We start from the raw sequence: 26174 nt of genomic DNA, 5'->3' as shown, positions 1-26174 counted from the left end.
AGAGGTGTGTTTTGTGCTTGTTTTGATGGTTTCTAGTTTGTACAGGACTAATTACATTTCTGCTTGTACTAACATAAAATTCACTGGTTGGTAAATTGTAGTTTTGAATTTCGTGTTGATTTTTTAACTTCCTTTTTGCCCATACCTGTAGGAATTCTTTGGGGCTACAACACAGATCAGTCTTGTTTCTAGTTATTTTAGCAGATAAAGTGCAAGCTGTCTCAGGTACAGGGAAGTTTTAGTAGTTGATCATTCCACGGCTTACCCATAGATCCCTATGCAGTGTTTCCATTTGGCTGGGTTCCAAGCTCTTATGAAGCAAAATGGTTCAGATGTCCCCCTCTAACACTTACGTATAGCAAGACTTGGGGAAAAAAAATGAATGCTTGCAAATGGATATACATAGAACGGTGTTTTTCTAGGAACATCTTTCCTGACAGATTAATGGCTTTACAGTGTCTTAACCTGAAAAGTTTATTGAATTCAGGTTTTGTGTTCTGTTGCAAACCTCTTTTTCTAAGGTCTTTTCAGTACAGTAAGATAACGGAGTTGTGGTTTTACACATTATCGGATTCCATTGAAAATCCCCACTACAACACACAGCATCTCACAAAAACCCCTTGATGCCTGGCCTTATGGAGGAGGTAGAATATACAACAGAAATCCACAGAGGAAGAATCCATACATTGCATTCTTCTGCAGCTTGGCAGCTTATCAGCAGTGCTGGAGAGCTTATTGATTATTTTAAATCCTTGCTGTGTGTACATTGCAGTGGTTGCTAAAGAAAATCCTGAAAATGAGTATTACCTGCCACTTATATTTAGTGATGCTACAGGATGATGACATCTCTCCTTTCCAGATGCTGTTTTTTACAGATACTTTTTCTCTAAAGTGTTTTGTAGGGTTACCATGCAAATGCAGACTTATTTAATGTGAGTACTGACAGCGATGAACATGTTTTCACTTGATAGTATTTCTGTCGTTCTTTATCATTATGAGTTTACTTTCTCTCCAGCTTTATAAACCCAAACCCTTAATCCCTCTGTCACCTTCATCCTTCCCTGCAAAAAATATCAAACCAAAACAAAAACCCAAAACCAACAACAAAACCGAAACAAAAAACAATTTAAAAAAAACCCTCAAAAACCAAAACAGCCAAGGAAAAAAGGGAAGGCAGTAGGCAGAAATTTCTGGACACTGTTTAAAATTAAATGTTTCCTGAGTTATCAATCTATCCAGCCATAAGATGAAAAATTATAAAATCAAACCTGTGAGGAGCATAGCTTAGTTCCACTGGCTTTGCTTTTATTTTAGGTTTATGACACTTTTGATTAATTTTTTTCCCATTGGAGTTAGTGGCATTGTTCTGTAACTTCACAGAATCACCATGCTGGACCAGCAATCAGCACTGATCCAGAGGTTATTTTAACATCATCTTGAGTGGAAGCATGAAGTACAGATCTTCTAAAGGTCTTCATGCAAGTGCATTGTAGATTGGTTTGTCACACCTTTCCAGTAGTCAGGGTGGACCTCCTCCTGTTCACAGGAAAGATGGTAATTTTGAGATTCTCTTTGGAGTGCAGCCTCTCTGGTCCAAATGGAGCAGTGTAGCCACCAGGGAGCCGAAGTGTCTCTCTTCACCTCTCTGTTTTGTCTCCTGCATTTGTTTGGCACTGTGACTCAGGAAAGGACTCATACAAAATGATAGACACATTCATGTGCTTTTTGTAAGTAAAGATTTTCTCTTGAACTGGTCTTGAACTAAATTGCAGAGACTAGCAGAAGCAGTGGTTATAACTGTGTGATGTGCTGGGCCTTCAGAAATGAACAGAGCTTTGGGAAGAAGATCTCCAAGTCCCATTGTGTTGCTCGAGATTAGGAATTTTTTGGCCCACAGGTGCGGTGTTGTGGTGGCACAAACTCACAAAGATACATGTTTCCAAAAGAAAAGCAAAGGGCATAAGTTTCTGCTGCAAGCCAGATAGAAGTCCTAAGAGCTAACTATAAATTATAGGGTAAAATTAACATATAACTCTCTTTAAACAGTATGACTGTCTTGAAAGCACTCCTCTTTTAATAATAAAAAAGTATTTTGGCGTGCCAAATAGAGACTATAATGTTGCAAATCCAAAAAGCCTCCCAAAGATGGAGATTAGTCCCATTTGCTTTATTTGCAATCAGTACTGTAGAGCTCAAAAGTAGAGATGATCATATTCTATGAGACTTATGTTTTAATTCCCATTATATCAAATGGCTAAAGAGAGAGAGAGAAAGCTCTGAAGAGGGACAAAATAATGGGATAAAAAAAATGAGATCCCATCTAATACAGATGGGTGCAAACGTTACAGTCTGAGAAAAATCCCCAAAGCAGGACAGGTAAAGAAATATGCTGTCAGCCATCTGAACCAACTGTAAAGGAGCAGCCCCAAAATACAGGATTCTGATGATGCATTGTAACAAGTTGTCTTCTTGGCCGTGTGGCAAATGCGAGTTTCAATGGGTCTCCATTGAAGATAGGAGCATCCATATCTAAGCCATATTTCTTCCCAAGGATCACAAAGTCAAACATTGCAGCCTTCAGCCTGAAATAAGTTCAGGACTGTCAAAATTCTTCTTTCTATAGAGTTTGTTTCTCAGATTTCTGGGATGTCACTCACAATATCATGATTTCAAGCCTAGCTTTCCTCTTTTTTTTTTTTTTGCCTCCTATTTTCTTAAGATCCTTCTCTCCTGTTTTGAGGGTCGGGGTTGTTTTGGGTTTTTTGCTTGTTGTGTAACCTACTGCTTTTGTTTATTGTACTCAGGATATTTAGAAGTGCCTTTTACTTATGATAAATAGAGCTTAGGAAATGCAACATGTCAGGTGGAATTTGTTGCTGCAAACACTCTAAGTCCTTGTAAAAGCAGTGAGTGTGAGAATACATCTTCATGAATATGTCTAGTTTGACATGTCTTCTTTCAAACAAGGAGAAAAATAAGACAAATATACTACCTTTTCTCATATTCTCTTGTAAAGAAAAGTATGCTTTGTAATCACACACTTTTATTAAGTACATTGGTATTAATACTTTTAAAATAAACTCAGCCTCATGGTAATGATGTGGCTAGTTGTTCTGTTAATCCCTAAAGTCCTTTGGCCATATAGATAATGAAGGTGGGTATCAGAGGTTGTTGTTGCCTGTTCATTTTCTGCATTAATGAGAAAGCAGCTGATCTCTGAAATGAATCCCATATGGATGCTGGTTCCCCAGTATTCACCACTAAGGGGTCCACAAATTCATTCTTGTTTTGCCTTAGTACTTGTTTATGCAGGTCTGGCTACTGAGAACTGGAAAAGGCTTAATAATGCAATAATATACAACTAATTCATTAATATACAATTGTGCATTGCACAAGTGTTACATGATAATTTTTTCCACATTTTGAAATGTGCATCATTTTTCAAGTGATTTCCTACGTTTTTTGGCTGTGTGTAGCTCTATATAGAACACATTCTTCCTCTGTATTTATAGCTTTGGTCTCTTTTTCACAGATCTTCCTTGTGACGGCAGTCACATCAGTGCAGGGTAAAGCACTGACAAGAAAAATACAGAGAAATTAAATTGGAGAAGTCTCTGATATATAGTTTGCATTGTCATGAGTAGAGGGTGAAAAACTTTGCAAAATAACTTTACATCATGTGAATTACTTTCAAATTTGTTGCCACCATATAGAGATACTACATCAAAACAATAGTCTTTCACAAACTTCAAATATCAAAAAATAAATCCTGCAATAAAATAATAGATTAAATCATAGTCAAGCTGAGCTGAATGCAGCAAAGTTTTATTGCTTTGCACCAGCAAAAATGTGAGGAAAAACATAATTTTTCATATAAAGTCTTAGAACAAAATGAATGATTGCTGCTGTATGACAGAAGAAGATTCAGTTCTGAGAAAAAAAAAAACAGCATGCTGAGCATGCTAAATCAAACCAAACTCAACTGTATCTTATTTTTCTCCTCCCCACCTAACATACCACTTGCAGGTATAGAAAATTGTGGTTATTTCAGTGCAAAATACTTTTTTTTTAATTGAAATAATTAATTTATTCCTGTGAATATCACTGATATCTCCTGCTGCATGTTGCTTTTAACTAAAATAAAATTGTTGCCAGCTGAAGTCACCCTTCTTTCATTGTTTCTCTCCTTTCTTTACTTTCTGTAGATGTTGTTTGAAATGTAAATTTTAGCAGCACAATTAGTTTATACCTAAAAAGCATCTTGCCCCTATTGGAACAACATTTGTGGATTTCCTACTGATAAAAACCAGTCTTTTGCTGGATTTTGCCACTAACCAAGAGTTTCTGCCCAAAAGAGAGCTTCTCCATTATCTGTCCTAGTCACTTATGGAAGTGAAGATGTCTGATTGTGACTGGCAAAAACAACAGAAGGGATTGAGTTTTACAGCCCTTGGGATTTGAGAGCAATTACTCTAAGCTACTGACAGCAGTGTCAGCATGCCCACTGCTGTGTCCCCACTGCAAGTCTGAGCAAGGAAGAAAATAAATGGTTGCGATTAAATTTCCCTCAGCTGGACAAATGATAAGGCAATTCTATGATTATGTCTCTAATGCACTGTATTAAAAGTAGAAAAACTTGTCCATGCGTAAAATAAGCCTTAAAACTAAAGAGTATTATAATCTCATAGCGAGCTGTCAGTTTGGCCAAGCCTGCTTCTGTCCTCTATTTGGTTCCTGCTTTTTTAGTTTTTTCTTCCCATCCAAAGGCTTTAATGCCAGTTGCATTTGAAGGACTTAGAAAGAGCAGTGTTAATAACACTGTATTTTGAAACCGTTGTTCTTCCAAGTTACTGACAACCATATTCTGTATTTAAGAAAAAAATCTTTATTAGCACAGTCTGATATAAGCTTCTGCTCTTTTTCCTCATCCAAAGCTAAGGGAGTGTCCCCCTTTAGTTCTAAAACCTGTTTTCTGACTTGCAATTTTTAGAGCCTTTAACTGTTTGTGTAAAGTTGCCTGCTTACTTACTTTTAAAATTTATAGTTCAAATATTTATCTTATATAGTATTTGTATCTTCCTTCCCTTGTCAGTGATCCTCAACACTGCAAGTTAATTCCATGGGCAACACTTCTTGAATAACCATATAGTTTAATAATATTAGGGATGCTATTGATCCCTCCACCACTAAGATTTAATATTTTCTTAATGCATAGTCACATTTTAATGCCGATTATGAAATATCAAAGTAATGTATGTTCAGTACAAAGGTTTAACCAGATTTTAGGTTTCAGTTGAAGCATTTAACATATAAGTGAGGAGAAATGAAGCTTTGCAAAACAGAAATTTGTCACAGGAACTGGCTGATTCTTTAGAGAGTAAAAGAACAATACTTCTGTTATGAAACTTATATTCACAAAGGTGGGGAGGAAAAAAATAACTAAAACCTGAAGCAACAAACAGTTTTAGTTTTGGTACCTGCTTTCTGATGTGGCTTCATTTTAGGAACAGATGATAGACAATATTATCGAGCTCAAATAATATCTAGCCCTTGACTGAAATAAGGGAAACATTAGATTTTGGCTAAGGTTCATTTAAAGTTCTAAGTCAAGAAATACACTTTAATTGATTTAATTACATGGCTGAAGCTTTCCAGGTCTACTTGCAAAATCATTATCATAACAGAAGTTCTATTCACTCTTATTTTCACTTTCAGAGATGTATAATTATTTCTTGATCACAGTTAATAATTACTGCATCACGTGGTTGTGTGATTTCTGGTGTATGACTCATTCAAGAGAAGGAGGAAAAATCTGGGCTTTTCCTCTAGGCAAATATTTTTCACAATCTTTGATCAAACTTCAGTTGCCTAGTATAGACCTGGAACTTCTAGGGCTAAAACAGCTGTGACTAAAATACACAGTTTTACAGTTTAAGGTGGCATTGCATCAGATTTTCAGCCATTTCAGGGCCCATCTTATGTTGCCTTAGGCCATGTCAGTTTTACCTCTAACACTGCTGTCTTGCTGCCTTTAAGCCAGTGTAACTTAAGTCCAGAAGTCTCTGTTGGAATATGTGCTGTTCACATCTCTGGTGTTTCTATAATGTTCTAAAGGATTAAACAAATGTCCCATATGATTCCTTTCTACTCCACATCATGAAGCTGCAAAAGCTCCAGAGGTCATTTACGCTGCATGTTGTGGGTGTCAACATCTACAGAATGAGGCAAATTCTTGGAATACAAATTTGTCATGGGTTATTAAACACAAAGGAAGTTTCTGAAGGGCAGATTACTGGACCCTGGGGAAAATGGGGAATTGCCATTGTTTGCTCTGAGTCCCCTGTGCTTACTGGGCTTCACACAGAAAAAATCATAGAATATCCTGAGTTGGAGGGGACCCACAAAGGTCAAGTCCAATTCTCTTTCCCAATCAGTTCTGAGGAACATATGAAGATGTTTGACTTAGGAAAGTCCAGCTGTTCTTGTGCTTTTTTTGGTATCCATGTACAAGATTAAGTTAAATATTATGTTATTATTTTCATATTTGGGAGTTTGAAATTTACAGTGGAGATCAAGAATATATTGGGGGAATGATCTTGGGATATTCTGAAACGGTGCCACTGCACTGAAACCATTGTGGATAAATTTGCTGTTTTCCATTTAGCAGAATGTATAGATGTCATATTTTTGTTGTAGGAGAGGAAAAAATTTTGTGTTAAATTATATACCTGATATAGTAACTGAAGGCTAAGTTATATAGAATTTTCTTGCTGTATTTTAATTTACTTTTTTTTAGTGAAGGTTTTTATTGTTATTTCATTTTTTTTTTATTCACAGTTTTCAAGAGTTTATTTTAGAAAATTAGCTTGTTACTTTGGAGATGGACAATGCAGTTTATTTTCAGAAAAATTGGATATACATTTTTCAAACTGAGTCAAAAGAAAAAATATGTTTCCTTTTCTTGTACTCTTAGGGAAATTATTTGAACTTGCTCTTCCTCTGGTGTCCTAAGACTAACTAAAACATCTGGAAATTTCTGCTAAATCTAGTATTTAAATGATAATTTTTAATCATTATAAAGAAGAGCCAGAAAGTGAATTAGTCTGGAAAGCAGCACAGATCATACATGAAATGTCCTAATTCTCTGCTCTTGCTAAATTACACCAAAAACTATGTCACCTTCAATTAGAAACAGAATCTGGGATAATCATTAATTTACTCACTATTTTCTGCTTGTCCAGCAGAGTTTTTCACCAGTGATGTCACACTTTCTAGCCAGCCATCAGACTGAAATATCCCTGTCTTGGTTTTTTTCAGGCTTTCTGTTTCAAAATGGTAAACTGTGCAAATGCCTTATTTATATTTTTTTCTTTTGAATATATTGATTGCTTACTTATACTGAGGTCATCTTAACACTTTTATTGGGTCTTGCTGCTATGTTCAGCTGGACTGAATGCATTGCTAACTCTGTAAAAAGTATTGTAGCAATAAGCCTGTCAACATTTCCAGTATTCTCAATCTAAACTCAAGAAGGGATGGTTCTGCTAATAATTCGGGTATAGCTGAAAAGGGAAAAGCCTGGAGGAAAGATTTATTCTCTGTTTCCTTTAAGCTTGGGAGGAGAGGACAGAGAAGGAAAGAAATTAAAAACTAGCTTCAACCACTCCTAAATAAGAGAACTCCATTGTAATCTTGAGTTCATTTCCACTTGCTTGTTATGTTTGCACACAAGGCGTTTAATTTAACACATTGATGAGAATGAATCTTTATGACAAGGAAGGAGACAGGGAATTCAGAATTTAACAGCATCTGCCTTTGAATTTTCTTAATGATAATGTTTTACTTTTCTATATCCTTCATCTCCAGCTTCCTAAAGGATATTCCAGAATGGCAGAACTCATGACCGAAAAGAGCTATGAGCAGAACCAACAGACCTTGTACTTTCTGAATTAATTATTTCAGTCATACATGCCTCAGCTCTTGCTTGCAGGGATTTGCTGAAAATAGATTCAACTTGTGAAGCTGAGTATTAGCATGGCTGTGAAGGCTGGGAAGTCTCTCCTTTCCCAGACACTTCCTTTCTGACCCTTTTAACCATGTTCACCTGGAGTGTCCTCAAGAGAGGAGACTTGTGTCAATTTGGTCATGCAAAAAAAGCAGATTATGTTCATTTCTACCTATGCAAAGCAAACAGCTAATTAGCCTTAGGTAATTTAACAGCACTCAGCAAATTGTGCATAGTTGGTTAGGGCAGGGAGTGAGGGTGAATACTTTACCAAGTTGCTTGTGCAGAGGAATTTGGGTAAGAAAAAAGTTGTCACACTAAGGCACACAATTCCAGTTTGGATGATACCAGTCCAGGGATAGATTTTCAAAGCTGTAGGAATTCTGCTGACATTGATGGATTACTCAGTGTCTCTCCTAATATTTCATGTTTCTTTAATATGGGAAAGTCAATTATCTGTTATTCCAAAACAGTAACAATGTGGCATGTAAACAGATCAGTCCATTGTTTCAAATTTGGTCAGACACTTCCTTTGATGCTGTAAATTTAGTATTTATGCCAAAGTCAATGATCTATCCTCATTGTGATTGTATGAGTTACACAGACTTTTCAAAGAGAATAATAAATGGTGCCAATGCTCAAAATTCATATCAAGAGGGGGATCAGGGTGAAGAAAGTTCCATTTGTAAAATGTGCATTTGTTCTTCCAAAAATGCCAATTAAATATTTTCAACTGCTGAAGAAAATACTGATGAAACACTTTTAAGAGCCATGGTATTTCATGCACACAACAGAAATAACTAATAGAAATACCAAGAATTTTCCTCGCTTCTTTTCTTCTGTAAAACTGGCATGCATTCATGTGCAGGGTGTCTAAGTGTTCACAGACCATCACTGAAAAAACAGTATACTTATTTCTGGAAAACCAAATTGGCAATAGGAGATCTTGGAGAGTGTGCAGCAAATTGCAGTGTGCATAATGAGGGGGAGAAAAGTGAAGAAGAATAGCAAACATAGTTCCTCAACCTTTCAGTGGCACAGCATTTAATGAAAGTTGGAGTGATGTGACAGGGTTACTGGAGGTTTGCTTCATACATTTGTAGTAAGCTGAATAATTCTTCACAATTACCTACTAAAATTTTTAAATAAATGAAAGCATCATTTTCTGAGCAGTCTTTCTGTAACCTTAGCAACAAAAGTAGGAAGAGGAAAAAATTGCGGATGGAAATCCTATCTGTCTGATCTCATCTAGGCGGAGCAGTAAATGTCTTGAGGGATAAAATGTCAAAATCTCTCAGAGGCATTCTGCTCCAGTACAGATAACAAAGGAAGCTGTTTCTCAGGTTCTTCCTGCGCCAGGCAAAGTATGGAAGCCTCTCTTCTGGTATATAAAAAGTGTCTTTCAGTGATAGAGCAGACATAATCTGGTTCCAAAGTGCTACTGCTTAGACCTGGCTTGCATAGGTCAACAACCTGGTGGGTATTCATTTTGAGGGTGTAACTTTGAAGGTATAGTATTTGCTGGCACAGTGGATTATAGCAAGTTTGGTGAGGATGATTGGAACATCTTCATTCCATAGCCATAAGCTAGTGCCCCCAACATCCCTATTTGGCTAGAAAACAAAACCCCCAACTCTTTGTTGAGTCAACATTACTATGTAGTTGAAAGAAACAGCAATTCATTCCTGAGAATTTTTTTTAAATAAACCTGGAAATAGAATTTTGATTTGATCATTTAGTCACTAGCAGTGTATATAATGTTGATTTTCCTTATATTATATCAGATATCACCTTGGAAATCAAGATAATTTCTTAAATACACTGCAGAGGTTTTGTTTCTTATATAAACATTCAATGAAGGGTAGTACACAGCTGTATACTGCTCCAATAATGAACATGAATTTAATTTTTATATGAAATATTAGGTGACTGTGATTGCTAAAAGACACTGGAGTCCATACAAGTGCTTTTCTTTCTTATTTGTGGTTAATATTGAAATTGGGGGTGAAATTCAGCTCTTCAGTTTGGAAACCTAACTACAGATGCATGTGGCATAGACAAAGAATGTGCATGTTTTTACCAGGGCATGTGGTGGTAGGAGAAGGGGAAATGGCTTCAAGAGGATAGGATTAGACGAGGTATTAGAAAAAAGGAAGAGGTTGTCCAGAGCAATTTGGATGACTCACCTTCAGGAAGATTTCAAGGCCAGGTTGGATGGACTCAGAGCAACATGGTCTAGTGGAAAGTATCCCTGCCCATGCCTGGGATATTGGAACAAAATGATCTGTAAGGTGTCTTCCCACACCAACTGTTCTGTGATAAAGCTGTTGGAAATTTAAGGTGAAAGGTGCCTAACTATAGATGTCTGATATAATTTTAGGCTGTTGTTATACTGAATGGTCCATTGCCATTCCTGTAGGATAAGGGTCAGCTGTAGGTCCTGAATCATATCTGCAATTTTCAGATGGCCCTGGGTTCCTCCAGTGCTTAGTCAATTAGATCTCATCCATGGTCGGTACAGGCAGTGCAGTTAAAGTGTGTATTTGGATTGTTCTGAAGTGGAGCTGAAGTAGCTGGCAAATCTTCACTGGCTGCATTTAATAGATCCGTGGTTCTGATAACGACCGCTTACAAACCAGCTCTTAGGTAGGCAGCTGCACTGAAGTATCCAACCTGCACACCAAATAACATGCTGCTCACCTACCTAATTTTTAATCTGAGTCTGAAGATAAAAAAAATTATTTTTTACAAATATACCAATGAATTGTATCAAACACAATTGTATCAAGATCAAAATGTTGAGATTCCTCCTCTTTTTCCCTCTCCCTGTCTTGTTTGCCACTCCACCAACCCCATTGATTTGGGTTGATTTGAAACATAAGTAAAATCTCTCACTGGTATTCAGTGCTTAAATGTTTTGCATCCCTTCTGTAGCTTGAAATTGTCAAAAGACACCCTTCAAGTCAAAAGTAATTCTGTAGTGCCTTGTGATTTATCTTCTTAGTGTCCTGTATTTCGATGAAAGATAAAAAAGGAAATAAAAGTTTATGCAATATTCCACTTTGGATGAATCTACTCTGGAAGAGCAATATAGATTTAGAAGTTATACACAGGAAAAAACAACATCCAAACAATGTGTTAGTATAATTTTGAAATATTTGAATATCTTGGGTCAACTGCACTCTAGGTTAACTTGAAGGGAGTATTTTTCAGAGACACCAGAGGGAGGATATTATTTAGCATCATGATTTTGTCTGGGTAATTGTGAGGTGCGCAGAGTAGTCCTCTGTAAAAAAACAGTGCACATTCTGCAGAAAGCTTCTTTGGAGCCTGATGTCAGGCAAAGGCAGCAACTTGGACACGCCTGTCTAGGCAACATGTAACTCATCAAGCATCTCAATTAAATATGATGTCTTAGAGTTGAGGCACGAGAGTTCTCAAGGGATTTATTTATTTTATTGAGCGTGACTGCAAGGTCTGATAGAGAAGCATGTCTGTGACAAGTCCTTAAGAAATGTGGCTGGTGATAACAATTTGGTAAAATTGTATATAGCGTTTTTTAAGTATTTTTGTGTTCACAATCCAGACTGAAATGCTATTACAGATGTATACAGAAAAAATATATGTGAATAAAGCAGAATGGATCCATTTTCCAAACAAAAGAGTGGTAGAAATTGCTAACCACTTCCATAATCATGGTCTTTCTCTGGAAGCCATGATTGGTAATTTTGAAATTTTGTATATTGATTGCAGATTTCAGCCAGTCCCATGTTTTAGTAACTAAAGCTTCGTGTTGTACAAGAAAGCTAAAGTAGAAAGTGCTGTGGCTAAATAAATTAGCAGTTTGTTTGCAATCTGTTTAAAACCAGTGCTGCCCAGGGAAGCCATGGTGATGCAGTTTGTCCTGTGATGCCCAGGTTCTCTGATGGGCATGGTCTGGCTGTATGCTCTCCAGCACACTGCTGGACTGAGCAGCGTGACTTTGGCAAAGGCTGGGGCAGAGTGTGGTGTATGGGGGACACCTTTAAAAGCTTCAGAATAAGCTTTATCCCTACAGGAAAAATGCTACTGTATTAATTAACCTATGCTTCTGCCTGTATCAACTTTGTATTGATCATAGGTGTTCCTACAGCTGATTGCCCTACAATTTTGGCTCCAAACCCTGAAGGATTCCTAAAATGCATTATCAACAGCTCAGGAACTGCATCTCACACCAGTGAGCATGGAGGCAGCTTCCTGCACTGTCTATGGAAAGACCTGATCAACTACAAACTATACCTGCTAGTGCCAACTCAATACTTCAGATCTGTAACACTTTCCATACGAATTTATATTTGCCACTCCCCCTCATGTGGGGCCTCAGGGCTCTTGGCTGAGTCTTGGTTGCTGTTTTCCTTGCATCTCTTCCAATAGAGAAGTGCCAAAAAGCAGAAAATAAGGATGACTGACTTCTCCTGGCATTTGAATATATAGTGGAGGAATACATAGGCTACAGAGAGTTTAAAGTTGCTCTAATACCTGGATAGGAGAAAAGAAGAGAGTGTATAATATTAAACTAAACTTATATATTTAGGGGGAGGAAAAAATTGCCCAAGTGTGGCTATTAAGTAGGTCAAAGTACATATGCTCAGAAACACACTGCTGCCTTGTGTGGTTTGTTATATTCTACACAGGAACCAGATCTTTAAAAGACTAAAATACTAAATCTTTAAAAACTAACTTGACAAAAATGTAGTTATTTATGGTATTATCCAGAGTCATAAGCCCCCAAGAATAGAGCTGGTAACAGATGTGGTTCATAACCACTAATGCTCTGCAGTCTAGACCTGGCAGATAGGCTTTTATGTTTACAAAAAGTCATTTTTGCAGTTTCAGTTTCATGAACCCTTCAGTCATATATACATATTTAAAAATGGGAATATGAACTCTAAAACCTGTGTCATAATTATACAAAAATAAAATTTCTGCTAGACATTTTTTTGGGCATTGTATTGAAATGGTTCCTTTTATTGCCTTTTAGTGGAGAGGATGCTACAGAGCAGTTAATAAAGATTTTCAGAATTCCATTTCTCAGACTTCTGCTCCAACAAATCAGGAACAAAACTGCATAATAAATATTTCCCTGTAATTGGGTTTTGAGTGACTGGTGATTTGACTTTTTTTCCTTTCTTAAGTAAGGCATTACAGAGATTTTTGCTCTTTTGAAGCTTGTCTCATATGACAAGACAGTCCAAAGGGCTTTATAAGCCTGCTGTAATGACCCCTAAATAGACTGACAGTTTTATAGCAGTCCCCAAGAGGGAAGCTTCCTTTCAAAAGCAGCTGAATATCATGGAAAAGGCAGTGACTCCACATTGACTTTTCACAAAGCCAGAAAGACTAAATGGCTTTCTGGATTAATAACAGTTTTATGGCATCCTTCTCTTGCAGAATGTCTGTCAGCATGTGTGACTCTCCATTATAGATGCTGTCAGGAGTTCAGGAAAGTGCAGTTTAAAACCTAGGAGCTTAAGTTGTTACAGAGCTGTGTGAAGCCTTGTGTCTGCATGGGGAAAAGAGATGTGAGCTAAATCCTTTGTTTCATCCCAGCTGATGACAGCATTTAATTTTTACCATAAAAACCTCTGGATGTAAATCTGTGAGATTCTGGGCAAAGTGACTTCCATACTGGCACTAGTGAAAACCTGAGTGTGAGGACTACTGCACACACACTCAATAGGCTTTCAGGACTCTGCAGTGTACTCATGTAGCCTCTTCTTGGAGAATATAGTTTGAGATGACATTCTTAATACCAAAGCACTCAGACATAGCATCTCCTCTTCAGTTAGATTGGATTCCTCTCATTCATTAGTCATTGTATTAACTGTCAAAATGGGTTTTGTATAGGGTTTGTGTCATCAACAGTGATATTCACAAGTGATGTTGAGTATGTATGCTGTGCCCATATTGCTATATATATATGTATATCCCCTTAGTTTTCCCCATATCAGACATTAAAAAAATGCAAACAAAAGAAATAACAACAACAACAACAAAACCATGGAAAAAATGCCAGATTGTATCTTTGTCACTATGAAAGCAGCAAGTCAGTGTAAAAGCATTTCTCTAAATTGCATGTTTCCTCAGTAGATTCATACAGAACAGACTTTTGTTAGGAAATTGAACAGCAGAGAGCTTATCTTTGATGCTAAGTGCTTATGAAATTGGTAATTCTGAGCACCTCAGAATAATCAAGCTTCCTAAGCAGCAGCCCCTATATATAACCTCTGTAAGACTTTGATGTTGTAATCCACATGTACCTTACCTACTGAAATTGGAGCTTTTACGTTTTGAGAGGCCAGTTCAAGTTAAGTATTCCTCAGGGTTCTTCGATTATCAGATCCTATAAACCTGTAAATCATAGCATTGCTATGTTGTGATTGTTACTACAGTATTCTGTTAAAATGAGTTATATGGCAGCTGCATGCAAAATCTCTATCCCCATTTTCTCTGGCCCTAATCTTCCCACCAGGACCCCATCTCAGGATAGGTGATGATTTCTTGTATTGTCTCATCTCCTGTGCTAATGTCAAGTATACTAGGGATGTTCTCCATGTGTCCTTGCCACTTGCCCCATCTCAGTCAGTGTCTGACTAAAGAAAATGTGAATAAATGAGGAAAATCAGTTACAACACCACACACACATGCTTCTCCTGCCCAGATAATGCGGAATGTGACCGTGCATCTCTCTTGCCCCTTCTCAGGGCCCAAAAACGTGCTATTGAGAAGAGGCTTTCCATCACCTGCAATGCAGAGCTGGCTCAAGTCCTATCCAAGCTGTCACCTCTGTTCTCCCCCTTGGGCTGTTTTTAGCTGGTGGGGATTAATAATGCTCAGAAATCTAAAAGCAGTTTTCTAGCAAAACTCTGAAACAATTCAAAAGTCACTTTTGGCTATATTTTACTGGTATGATAGGCAGAGATACCATAAGAGATTAGCCAGCATTACATGTAATTGGGTAAAAGTATGAATAGTTTTGAGGCAGCTCTTTCAACTGTATGTGTTGTTGTTGTCACGTTGTTGTCTTATTTAAATAGAAAAGGTGTTCTATTTCGTTCTACAAAATGGACTGCCACAACAGTTTTATTCCTTAGGGAAATAATTTTAATTGCTAGCTTATTTCCTTTCTCTAAATACCCAAAGAAATATTGTTATCTTTGCTTTTTTTTGCTGAAAAGTAGTCTGTTTTAAAATATATAATTACATGTTTTCTACTTCCAGTGTTTTAATTTTAGTCTACAAATGCACCTTTTAGAAAACACTATTCTCTCGTTAATTTATTAGGATATTAATCTAGAAATGTTTGTATTCAGAAGTAAAAACTTTCTGAAACTAGTAATTTGTGACAAATTTTCTGGCAGAAATTTCAGTTAATTTAAAAATAAACCTGGTCTGTGAGTTTGGCAATATTTGGGCAATTTGTTAAAAATCAGATACCAATCCTTTCATTCACAGTGATAAAATTAAACATCTCTAAAGTCTATCACCATATCCTTAAGGACTTCAGAGTTTTAACATTATGTTTTCATTTCAATTGAACCTGGAAATGCAATTTCAATAAGTAGCATACTTAAAGGGTCAACACTTATCAAATTAAATGCAGTCTTGCTGTCTTCTATTGCACCTTGCTCATGACACTTGATAAGGAAGATCTGAAAATGAAGATCCTTGGATGGGATGATCGATTGATTAATTGATTGATTGATCAATCGATTGCTTGATTTTTCATTGATAATGTCACAAACAATGTTCCAGTACTGGGGAGAAGGCAGCCAAAAAAATCTGCTGAAATGTAATGGCCATCTGGTTGGCTGATCCATAATAATTCCCTTCCTCCCTCCCTTCCTCCCTTTCTTCCTTCCTTCCTTCCTTCCCTCCTTCCCTCCTTCCCACTATTGTGCAACAGCAGAGCTCATTCTAGGGTGTGCCATTTTCTTTTTCTCTGGTTGAAGTTATTAGTTTCCTTCAATTACAGCCTTACACAGAGAGAGCTTGACAGATGGCAGAACTTCTTGTTCAGTAATGTCTGTGGTTTGCATCAAATTGAATCCAGTATTTAAAAACAAAATATTCATGCAGTTGGATTCAACAGCAACTCTTACTCCTTAAAGCTTGTTTGATAATACCCTCTGTCTCCTGGAGGTTTATATTACTTTTCAGTTTCTATTAAAGAAAAAATGTAACAGGAAAAGAATTCAGTCTAAAAAGGCCCATGTTTACCTATGTGATTGTATCATCACAGAATCATGGTGTCTTAATTAAGGAGGAAACTTATTGTTGCATGTTTGTTTTGATACTATTTTCACATACATCTGTGGCCAGAATTCTGATTAATAATTTGAACTAATGTCAGAGGCATAATGTAGTTGTTACTTTTAAATAGCACATCTAGTTACTTTTTGTTATCTTGATTGCGAAAGATCACATCAGACATTTGAAGCCTTAATCTGTTAAAGGACAGCAGTTACTGATGAAATGAGTATGTGATGTTTGGACTGTATTTGGGATTATCTGTATATGTAATGCATGGAATGGAAGTTAGGTCTTTGAATTTGACAAATACTGAACACCAAGTACTTAAAGAAGGCTTAATCTTCACTTTGTGCTGTGCTTTTACAAGTAGTGCATGTATTCAGTTTTCCTGAAAAATTCAGTTGTATTTGGAGAAGTATGGGAATATATTTAAAGTGTCATCAGACAATATCCCTTGTGAAAGCTAAGAAATTAATCTCTACAATCAACAATAAGATGGCAACTCAGCATCAAGTATTGCCTGAGGTTAAAAATTACTAATTTCCCCAAAAGAAAAGTATTATGAGATGTTCTAATAAATATTCCCTTTATGCTCACAAAGGTTGCCAACAGTAATCCTCATAGCTGGTGCAAAGAATATCTGGAAAAAACCTTTGCTTTAATGCTGTACTGTTCCATAGAAGAAAGGTGCTATGTACTTCATATACAAACAGAAATTGGACAGAATTGAAAACATCTAGAGATCCAGTGGGACATAACACTCATATCCCCCAAATACCTGAAAAAGAAAGAAAAAAGAAAATCTTTCTTGAAGCTGTAAAGGGTATGTTCTCTGCTTTCTCTGCATGTCCTTTCGTTCAGTAAGATGCTTCTATGTCACTAATAGATACTGAAAAGTTTATTTCTCTTCATAATTGTATTTTTATATAATTCTAATTATCAACAGAACTTTAACTCTGTCTCATATAACTATTAAAATTATTTTTTTCATTGAGTAGTTCACATGCAAATTCAGTAAAATTTCTTAAACATTTTTCTATCTTCTTACGTAGTACCTACCTGTAGGGAATGGAATATATTATGAAGCAGGTACAATCAGCCAAAGAATATAAACAGATCTGACAGAATGAAAACTCACAGGTATCTAATGATACCAATAAAATCATATTTATTAAAGACTCCAAGAATTTCATTTCCATGGTAATGCAAATTAGGAACTATGAAAACAGTGACTTGGAACAGAAGCTTGGATCCTAACTTACTGGGAACTCCCAAGGTGCTCGCATCAACTTTAGTAGTTAGCTGCACGTGCCTTTTTGTTTCAGATTGTAAATTTACAGATGGGATTAAGAAAAATTAGGGTGTGAGAGAGAAGTAATTAATAGTATATTCATAAAATACATCTGCTTGAAGGCTATGAAGAGGAATTCTGTCTTCCTTCTATCATTCAAGTAGAAATGAATTTGTTTCCTTCCAGAATAGATAAATAATCAAATATTATGTAACTTGAATTAAAATACTAAACGAGACTTTTTATACACCAAATTTGGTAGACAAAAGTAATTGCTGACCCAGTACCAAGATCTTGAGCTGAAGGCTGTAATTTAAGTGCTTGATTTACAATCTGTTTGATGAATCTGCTTTAAGCTTAGGTCAAGATACCATTTAAAACATTCTTATAGAGCTACCAACCTAGGCTCAGTGCTAGAGCCTTCTAGATGTGGAACTGGGAACTTAGGTACTAGAAATTAACTGAAGTAGTTTTTTAAGCTATTAAAAAAATTGAAATGCAAAAAAACTTTGCAAAGTTTTGACTATAGTTTAAATATTGCATGATTATCTGAAACAAACTGTTTTGGTAATTACTTGTTATTTGTCTCTGGAGCTCTTTCCTTGAGATTTTGTATCCCTTAAATGTAACCATTATTTACTAAGGACATTTTTTCAGAATGATAAATTGGACTGGGAATATATATATTTGTTTTCAAAAGCTTTTTATTAACAGTACCTATATAGTATACATGACAGCAATAACTGTTTCTGTTGGCCATGAAAGGAGGAAAGAATTTGGTAAGGTAGCTGGCTTTTGTCATCTTCCTGACACTGTAGTTTTAATTATGTTTACCTGGGTGACTAGCAGAGAGCTGGTGAAGTTGTTAGAAGCTGCCTCAGAATTGTTACTGAGATTTACTGGACATATAAAGTACATCCTGGCATGCTAAGTGCAACAGTAGATACAGAAATTGTCATGGAGAAAATAACCTGATTACATCTGTAACCGCTAAAGATATATCAGTAAAGATGTTAATGTAGATTCAAATGCAGCAGAAACAGAATTTGCGGTCAATATGTGTAATCTAGGACATGAACGATGTCACTAGACTATAAGTCCTTGCCACAGATGTCTACAGCTCAGGGTCATGTCAGCTAAAATGGGCTGTGTACAATCTGGGGTTGTGGGGAGGAGATGTCAGGTCTGCATGGAAGCATGGCCTGATTTGAAGGTGCTCCCATGTGGCTGGCTGGATCCAGGAGCTACAGCAGGAGAGGAATATCTCCATCACCAGGGTAATGCTAAATTCTAAGTCCTCCTCTTCAATTTTCTATGGTACTCTTTGTTTTCTGAGTTTATTTTAATTTTCAAACTCTATCATCGAGGCTTTGGGGTTTTTTTACTTTGTCTTAGAAGGAGAGGGAGCAAGGATGGAACTAAGAAATATTGCCATGTACTACTTTTATAGTATTACTTGCAGCTATTCAGCAGAAAGCTGGCAATGCTGTTGATTAAAATATTTTGTGGTTGCGACAGCTTGGTCTGAGTAAAGAAAGACTGGGAATCTGAGAGGAGTTTAATTTCTTGCCTCAGACCACACACTTTTTTTTTCTTTTTTTTCTGTCTTAAATAGGAAGGTAGAGACCTTCACAGTAATTGACCTTAAAAAAATTTGCTGTGATGGGAGCACGACAGCAACTACTGTATTTTTTAAAACCACAAGAATTAGAAAGATCTCTTCCACAAATACGTATATATTTTTCTGTCTTGAAGAGGCAAATCTACAGTAAACCAAACTTTTGGAGATTTAAAATAAAATAGCATTGTAAGCCTACAGCTATCAGGAATGTTTCCAATGTTCTTTGGTAGGATAATCTAGTGAATTATGTTCAGAAATGTTAAAAACTACAAATTTTTAAGGTGTTATTTCTGAATGGTTCTCACGGCTTCATTAGAGTGTTGCCATTGTTACAGGAACTGTCCATCTTGCCTCCAAAGACATCAAACATTTTGCCATAGATTTCACTGATGTGGTTATTACACAACCTGTAAGATTGGTATTTGGTATCCCAAACATTACAATCATAATGTAAGGTGATTGCATGAGGTAACTGCCTTGTCAACTACTAGTGGTTAGGAGCAGAGCTGTCTCTGCAACATATTTACAATATTTACTCTTTTTCCTTCATTGCTGAGTTTCTTGGAGGAGCAACCGGACGCAATATTTCAAGGGTGAGTTTCCTATAAAATTAAGGTGCATCTTCCATTATAATCTGGTTTTTTCTGTGTTTTTTTCCTTTCTCAGGAGGATACAGATCATAATTATTATACATCAAGGACATATGGCCCGTATGATTCTACCAGCCGGGATTTGTGGGTCAATATAGACCAAATGGAAAAGGACAAAGTAAAGATTCATGGGATCCTTTCTAATACCCATCGTCAAGCAGCAGTAAGTTATCATTTTCTTTTTTGACTAACGTGGATATTTTTCTCCAGTGACACCCACGGCAGTGTTACTAAGTTCCATGCCTGTTGTTCACAGAGCTGTATCTTTGAATTCTAGTTAAGCTGTGGAAGTCTTTACACTATTGTTATCAAATGATTCTTTGAACTTTTTGAACCTTCTGTAACAGTTCTTCAGAGATGCCTTTACAAATATATTTAAAATTTTCCTCTGTTCCTAAGAATCACAAGCTATCAAATGGTAAACCACTTGTGTTGATGAAATCAGAGGGAATTTTACTGTTAAGTTTAATAGTAAAAGAGCTGGGTTCAGGATGAAGCTGATGAAGTTTAAAGTCTCTCATGGAATGTATGTGGTATGTTTGCCCTTCTGTTTTATATGAGGTGTCACGCTTATATTTCCTTTTTAACAATTGATAAAGCTAACGAGAATGTCATATAGTAACAGAAATTATGTGATCACAATTTTAGGTTATCAGCAAATAAATAAATTGGACTCTGAATAACAATCATATTTAACTTATTGTAGTCATGCTGCTGGTAAAGTGGATATAAAAATAATAGGCTTACATGCTTAAAAATGGAATCTGTATTGTATGCTTTAGAGATTGTATTCTGATTTAGAGATTGTATTCTCTGTTCTCACCTGTGATTAGAAGCTGCATACACAGAAGAGCCAATATTAGCATAAATTAAATACAGAAAATACAACTCAACTGTGGTTGAAGAGACTCTTGTTTCATCCACTCAGCAACTTAGCTCCAAAACAAAGTCTTTGGGTTTTGCCAGTTTAAAACAAAACCTAGTGAATGCCTTACTTAAAGGTTGTACAGTTTTTAAAGATACAGGTGTGTTTAACAGTTTCAAAGCTGAGAGAACGCCCACATTTAATTCATCATTTCCTTTGTAAATCTGTTTTCTCCCTGGCACAAGCTGGGTGATTTCTCAGAGGAATGCAAGAGGCAGCAAAAAGAAATACTGTGGTATTTAAGTCAGAATATAGAAAGCAGAGTGAGGTGATAAATCCAGTGCATGTAACTGACAGAGAGTCCAATTCAAAAAATATATGCTTCATAGTTAAAAGACTGGAGGCAGGCAGGGATAATGCAAATGCAAATTCAAACAGTTATATGTCTTTGGGGTAGACTTAATAAAACAGCGTATCAGCTATTTTCTTAAGGCAATTTGATTCTAATGAGGAAAAAAAGAACCTCAAGGGTAAAATTGAGGACCTGTGTTGTCTGTCTTGTCTACTTCATGTGGGATCTTGGTGCTCTGTGTTGATGGAAAGAAAGGAAATATGCCAAAAGGAAAGGTAATAAATAAATTTAAAATTTTAACCCATGTTTAATGATTAGTAAATATGACACCATTCCATGTCTTTGTTGTAAGCACTTTTGTTTCCAATTGGATCCCTGATATTATGCAAGTAAAATATCCATCCCAAGGGGGACATTTTGTTGAAGTTCTTAAACTAGAGGCTAGAACAAGGCAATATCTTTGGTCTGGTGTGGGATCAGTGTAGAGGACCATTCAGCATGGCAAATGGAACCTTGAGGGCTTCAGCCGTCTCTCCCCGAAGCAAGTGGTTTAAGACCTTTATTCTGAATGTCAGGCCCTCTCTGCCTTTGTGCCAGCTCCAGTAGAGAAGGCTCTGGTCCCTTTTTAGCACACTGGTATCCATCTCTTTTCATGTTTACCCAAAAATCTTGGACTATGAACTTGAGTGGCTGTAGCCATGCCCACTACATAGAGTTTTAAAGACCCCTTTTCCATATCTGCTTTATGTCCCCTAAAGGATGAAAAAGTATCAGAATCATCCTGTAAGGTTTTTTTCCTTATTTAGGCATCAATAATTGATTTTTTGTATGTGTGTGTCCAAGTAAACAACATCCATATGTACTGCACAACAAAGGTGTTTAACAGAGAGATGTGATCTTTATAACTGTACAACTGCAGAATCATATATTTTGAGATCATGCATAGCTCAGCAGCAATCTCTTACCTTCTCTCCCATAAACTTTGGTATTACTCTTTTGAAAAAGCCGTTTTGCGCATCTTGCTGTGACTCAATGACTTATGTGATATTTTATAAGTATTATTCTCCGATTTGACAATAGAACCAGGAGATAAATTATTACATGCTAAATATTATGGAATTAATTTACGATGTCAGAGATTCTTTGAATGCTAACAATTTTATGCTCAATTTGCGTGCTTTCCTTCATTTGGAAGTAAATAATCCTGAGAGTTCCCAGAAGCTGTCAGTTGGTTTTGCTTCTGCAAGAAAAGTCGTAAAGACTGGAGAGAATCCTGGAGAGGATCCATGAGATGGTTTGACTTTATAAACAGCATAGTAATTGTTTGTGGAAAGTAGCAAGCATATATTAATGGAGCAATTAAAATGTCTAACACTACAGGATTTATAACACTAGTCGTAAGGGTGTTTTTTTTTTCAATATATTCCCTCTATCTTCTTAACCACATAATAAAATTTTAGAGGTGGCTTTGATATTCAGTGTCTTTAGATTAGATATCTAAAAGCTGATTACTCAAACACTGAACTTGAATACAGGAAACGTCATACTTGGGAACTCAACTCCCTTTTCTTCCAGTCCATTCTAACATTTATGCATAGATAAAATGTTTTTATTTCATGGATTGAAAATTCTGATATTCTTTCTTAAAAGCAAGGTATCCTTTCTAGCATCAAAATAGAAGCAAAATTTTAGAATATTCCCTTCCAAAATAATACTTAAATCATGTTGGTTCTTACAGTGTTATGCTAAAAAATTGGCTATGTCCAACATTTTTACATTATCAGAATTTAAGGTATCACGCTTTGACTTAAGTCAGTGGGAGATCTGTGTCTGGCTTGAGTGGGAATGGGATCAAGTTTTGTTGCAAACATCTTTATACTAATGTTTATATTATAGTAGTTTAGATAAGGGGACACAGTTTTCATTTGAAATGCTTTAATGGTTACTATGATTCAGAAAGTTAAAATGAGTAGGTAAAATGGAGGATGATGTAGAAAGGAAAGAAGGAAAGTTTGGTCAGAAAATTGGTAGTTTTAACAGAGTTCTTCAAATTATGTTTGATAAAACAATTTAATTTGAGTGCATTCATAGATGTAGCATACATTTCAGCAGTGAAAGCTGTAGAACATGGTAAAAGAAAATTTGTATGAGTTAATTCATGTGCTGTCTTTTGCATATGCTATTTTTGATTAGAAATATTCAGTTGTACATCCATATTTATGTATATACAGAAAAGGTCATTAGAACCTACTCAGTACAATTAACACATTGGATGGATTCTGCATTCTAATTAAAAACAAACAAAAAATGTGTTAATCCAGTCGTAATTCTGTCTTACACTTAAATGGAAAGCAAATCTAATTTAAAGTTACTGTAAGTCTTCAACTACTAATTTCATGCTAAATAATTCTTTAAACATTTCTGTTGATGTAAATATAATTCTTCTTGAGACAAGAACCTGAAAATAATAAACACAAGACAGAAATAATGGTATGGAAAATAAGGACAAAAGAGTACTTTTCATCTTCCTTCCTTTCCTCCTTTTACAAAATGTGTGGACTGCTGCCCTTTCTCAAAAGTTACAATCGAGGGACAGTCACCAACGACCCTTCTTCACACTTACTGTAGTATATCCTCTAAAAGAAGGAATAATGGACTGCGTGTGTCGTATTTAGTATTTTGACCATTTTGGAAGAGATGTGTTTTTCACAGCATATTATATATAAACAGTGAAAAAACCTTGCTGAAATTTCAGCAATCCTTTCTGCCATGACCACTAATTTATTCAGAGTTTAACCAGGTAGCACACAAGGTGATAATTAGGAGTGGCCACAATAATCATTGAGCTTTGGGAAAAGAATGGAAAAAATAAAGCCATAGGCAGAGAGGCAAAATGAGTTTGAATTTGAATGTTGCTTTATGGTGAGTTTAGTTGAGGGGAAGAGTTCCTTCCCCAAATTACAATTCTCTGCTATGAATTCAGATGACAGAGGATAGTCACCTCTAGTAGGTAAATGGAGGAAAAAGACTATTTTCAAAATTTTATTTATTTTTGGTTTGTTTTGTAATAAGTAGCTTAAATAGAGTTTGTTATTGCTTCTGTTGAATATTTCTTTATACATCATTCCATCTCCTAGATGAGAGTATAGAGAGTTTTAGGAGATGGTGTCATATGGGCTCAATGGAGAAATTGCTTTCCAGTGACCAGCCTTCATCAGACAGGCACTCAGCCAGCATCAGGATATCAGGGACAGCGCTTGAGTCTGAAGGCTGCTGTGGCTGAGCAGCAGAATGCCATCAGCCAAAGTAGCAGGAATCCTGTAAAATATAGGTATTTCTAAGGCTTTAGATATTGATGGGTCCTTTTAAGGAAAAGGTTAAAGCGACAGTATTTTAAGGAGAAACTCTACAAATCTTTTATTAATTTTATTCTTGTGATTGAGTTACAATGTCTGTTTATATATTCTCACTTCTGAAATTTTCTGTTATAAAGATCCACTGCTTTAAGTGTTTAAGTGCTCCTTAGAATTCTTTCCAGTTAGCTACTGGCAATTGCAAATTAAGAATAACAAGTCTCCAGTGAAAAATAAAAAGCAATGAAAGAGATATTTGAAGTAGATGACTGTTCATCTTTTTTCTCTTAATGTTCTGCTCAATATTGATATTATTTTCTCCTGTTATTCCTTCCAGAGAGTGAATCTGTCCTTTGATTTTCCATTTTACGGACATTTTCTACGTGAAATTACTGTGGCAACTGGCGGTAAGTGGCTTTCTAACCATTTACGTTGAGTAAGATGAGAAGAGTTTCTTGCAGCTATTTAAAATACTTTTTTTCCGCTGCTTGCCTATGTCAAGAGATAAACTGCAGCTTTTATTTAGGAAATCTTCCTGTCGACAAAAAGAAAATCACAAAATATCAATATGATGAAAAACCTCCAGCAGTTTAAGTTGAACTCGTATAAACCCATCTCATTCTAAGACTTTACAGCATTAATCCTTTTCTGTTTAGATATTTCCCCCAGAACTTAGGTGTACATGTGTTTAGCAGTTGCACTGGAGGTGAGAGCGCTGGAGCCAGAACAAGGAGGGAGACAGGGTCTGACTGCACGAGGGGAGGGGATTTCCTGCCCAAAGATGAGAAGTGCTGCTAAAAGTAGAGCAGCTGTCACCTGTAAGGCAAACTCATCACAGTGCATTGTCATGGTGTGGTACAGCCTCTGAAAATATGGCCTTCCTGTCCTCTTTCCATGAGAGAGGTGGGGTGAGAAGGGAGGTAGGGCCAGCTCAAGCTCCCAGTCTGGCAGCTCTGGACACCACTGATGGCTCATGGTTTGGGTTCTCCCTCCCGCTGGTGCTGATTGCTTCTTGCACTGATCTCCTGCACTGGGAACAGCCATCAGCTCCTTGTGTTCCCCTCCTACTCCACCTCCTTGAAAGGCAACTTAATTCTAATGAGACAAGGAAAAGGAGATGATGTGGAAGACAACAAATGAGAAAAAGAAGGAGAAGGAGTCATAGTAAAAAATGAAAGTGGGGAGGCATAAGGCAGCACCATGGAGAGCACACCCAGAAGATCCTCTGGTCCTTGAACATATGCAGCAAGTTCACAGATCCTGGTGATGGTGCCGAGCCTAGAGACATGACAGGACAAACAGGCAGAAATAGGAGCCACCATCATCAGGATCAATTCTGCCCTGTCCCTGATCAAAGTTCCTCTTCCTGCAGGGGTCCAGACCGACACAATCAGGGGATATCCATGTCCCACTGGAGCCCTGAATGGGCAGGTTATGACTAAAAGATTAGAGTGGAACTGCAGCCAGTGTCTTAACAAGAGTGGGAACTGGAACAGAGGTTCTTGTCATGCTTCCTATCAGGATCTTCATTTTGCTACCAAAGCAGAATACAAGTGATGGACAAAGGTGAAAAAAGGCTGATAGTAAAGGTTGATTTGCAGTAGAATGATAAAAAAAAAAGGATGCAGAATTATGAAGTGACTTCAGTATCAGTTTTCTCTTCTTGATCAGCAATGACATTTTGATGCTGATTTGAATCAGATAAGCCAAGAAACACTGATTTTGAGATTTGTCTGATTTCCATT

At 36.5% G+C, this 26174-nt stretch overlaps 1 protein-coding gene across 1 annotated transcript in view; it reads left to right on the top strand.

The window, feature by feature from the left end:
• The window catches only part of PLXDC2 (plexin domain containing 2), a 247895-nt gene that overhangs the window by 113669 nt on the left and 108052 nt on the right, over positions 1-26174 (top strand). The window contains exons 3-4 of the mRNA XM_066316433.1: positions 19876-20022; positions 24767-24836. Of these exons, the coding sequence (XP_066172530.1) occupies positions 19876-20022; positions 24767-24836 (217 nt within the window). The remainder of the gene's footprint in view (positions 1-19875; positions 20023-24766; positions 24837-26174) is intronic.

This window comes from Sylvia atricapilla, chromosome 1 (genome assembly GCF_009819655.1).
Source record: "Sylvia atricapilla isolate bSylAtr1 chromosome 1, bSylAtr1.pri, whole genome shotgun sequence".
NCBI classification, from domain to species: domain Eukaryota; kingdom Metazoa; phylum Chordata; class Aves; order Passeriformes; family Sylviidae; genus Sylvia; species Sylvia atricapilla.
The sequence above is the reverse complement of the archived record's forward strand: the minus strand, read 5'-3'. Positions and strand labels throughout refer to the sequence as shown.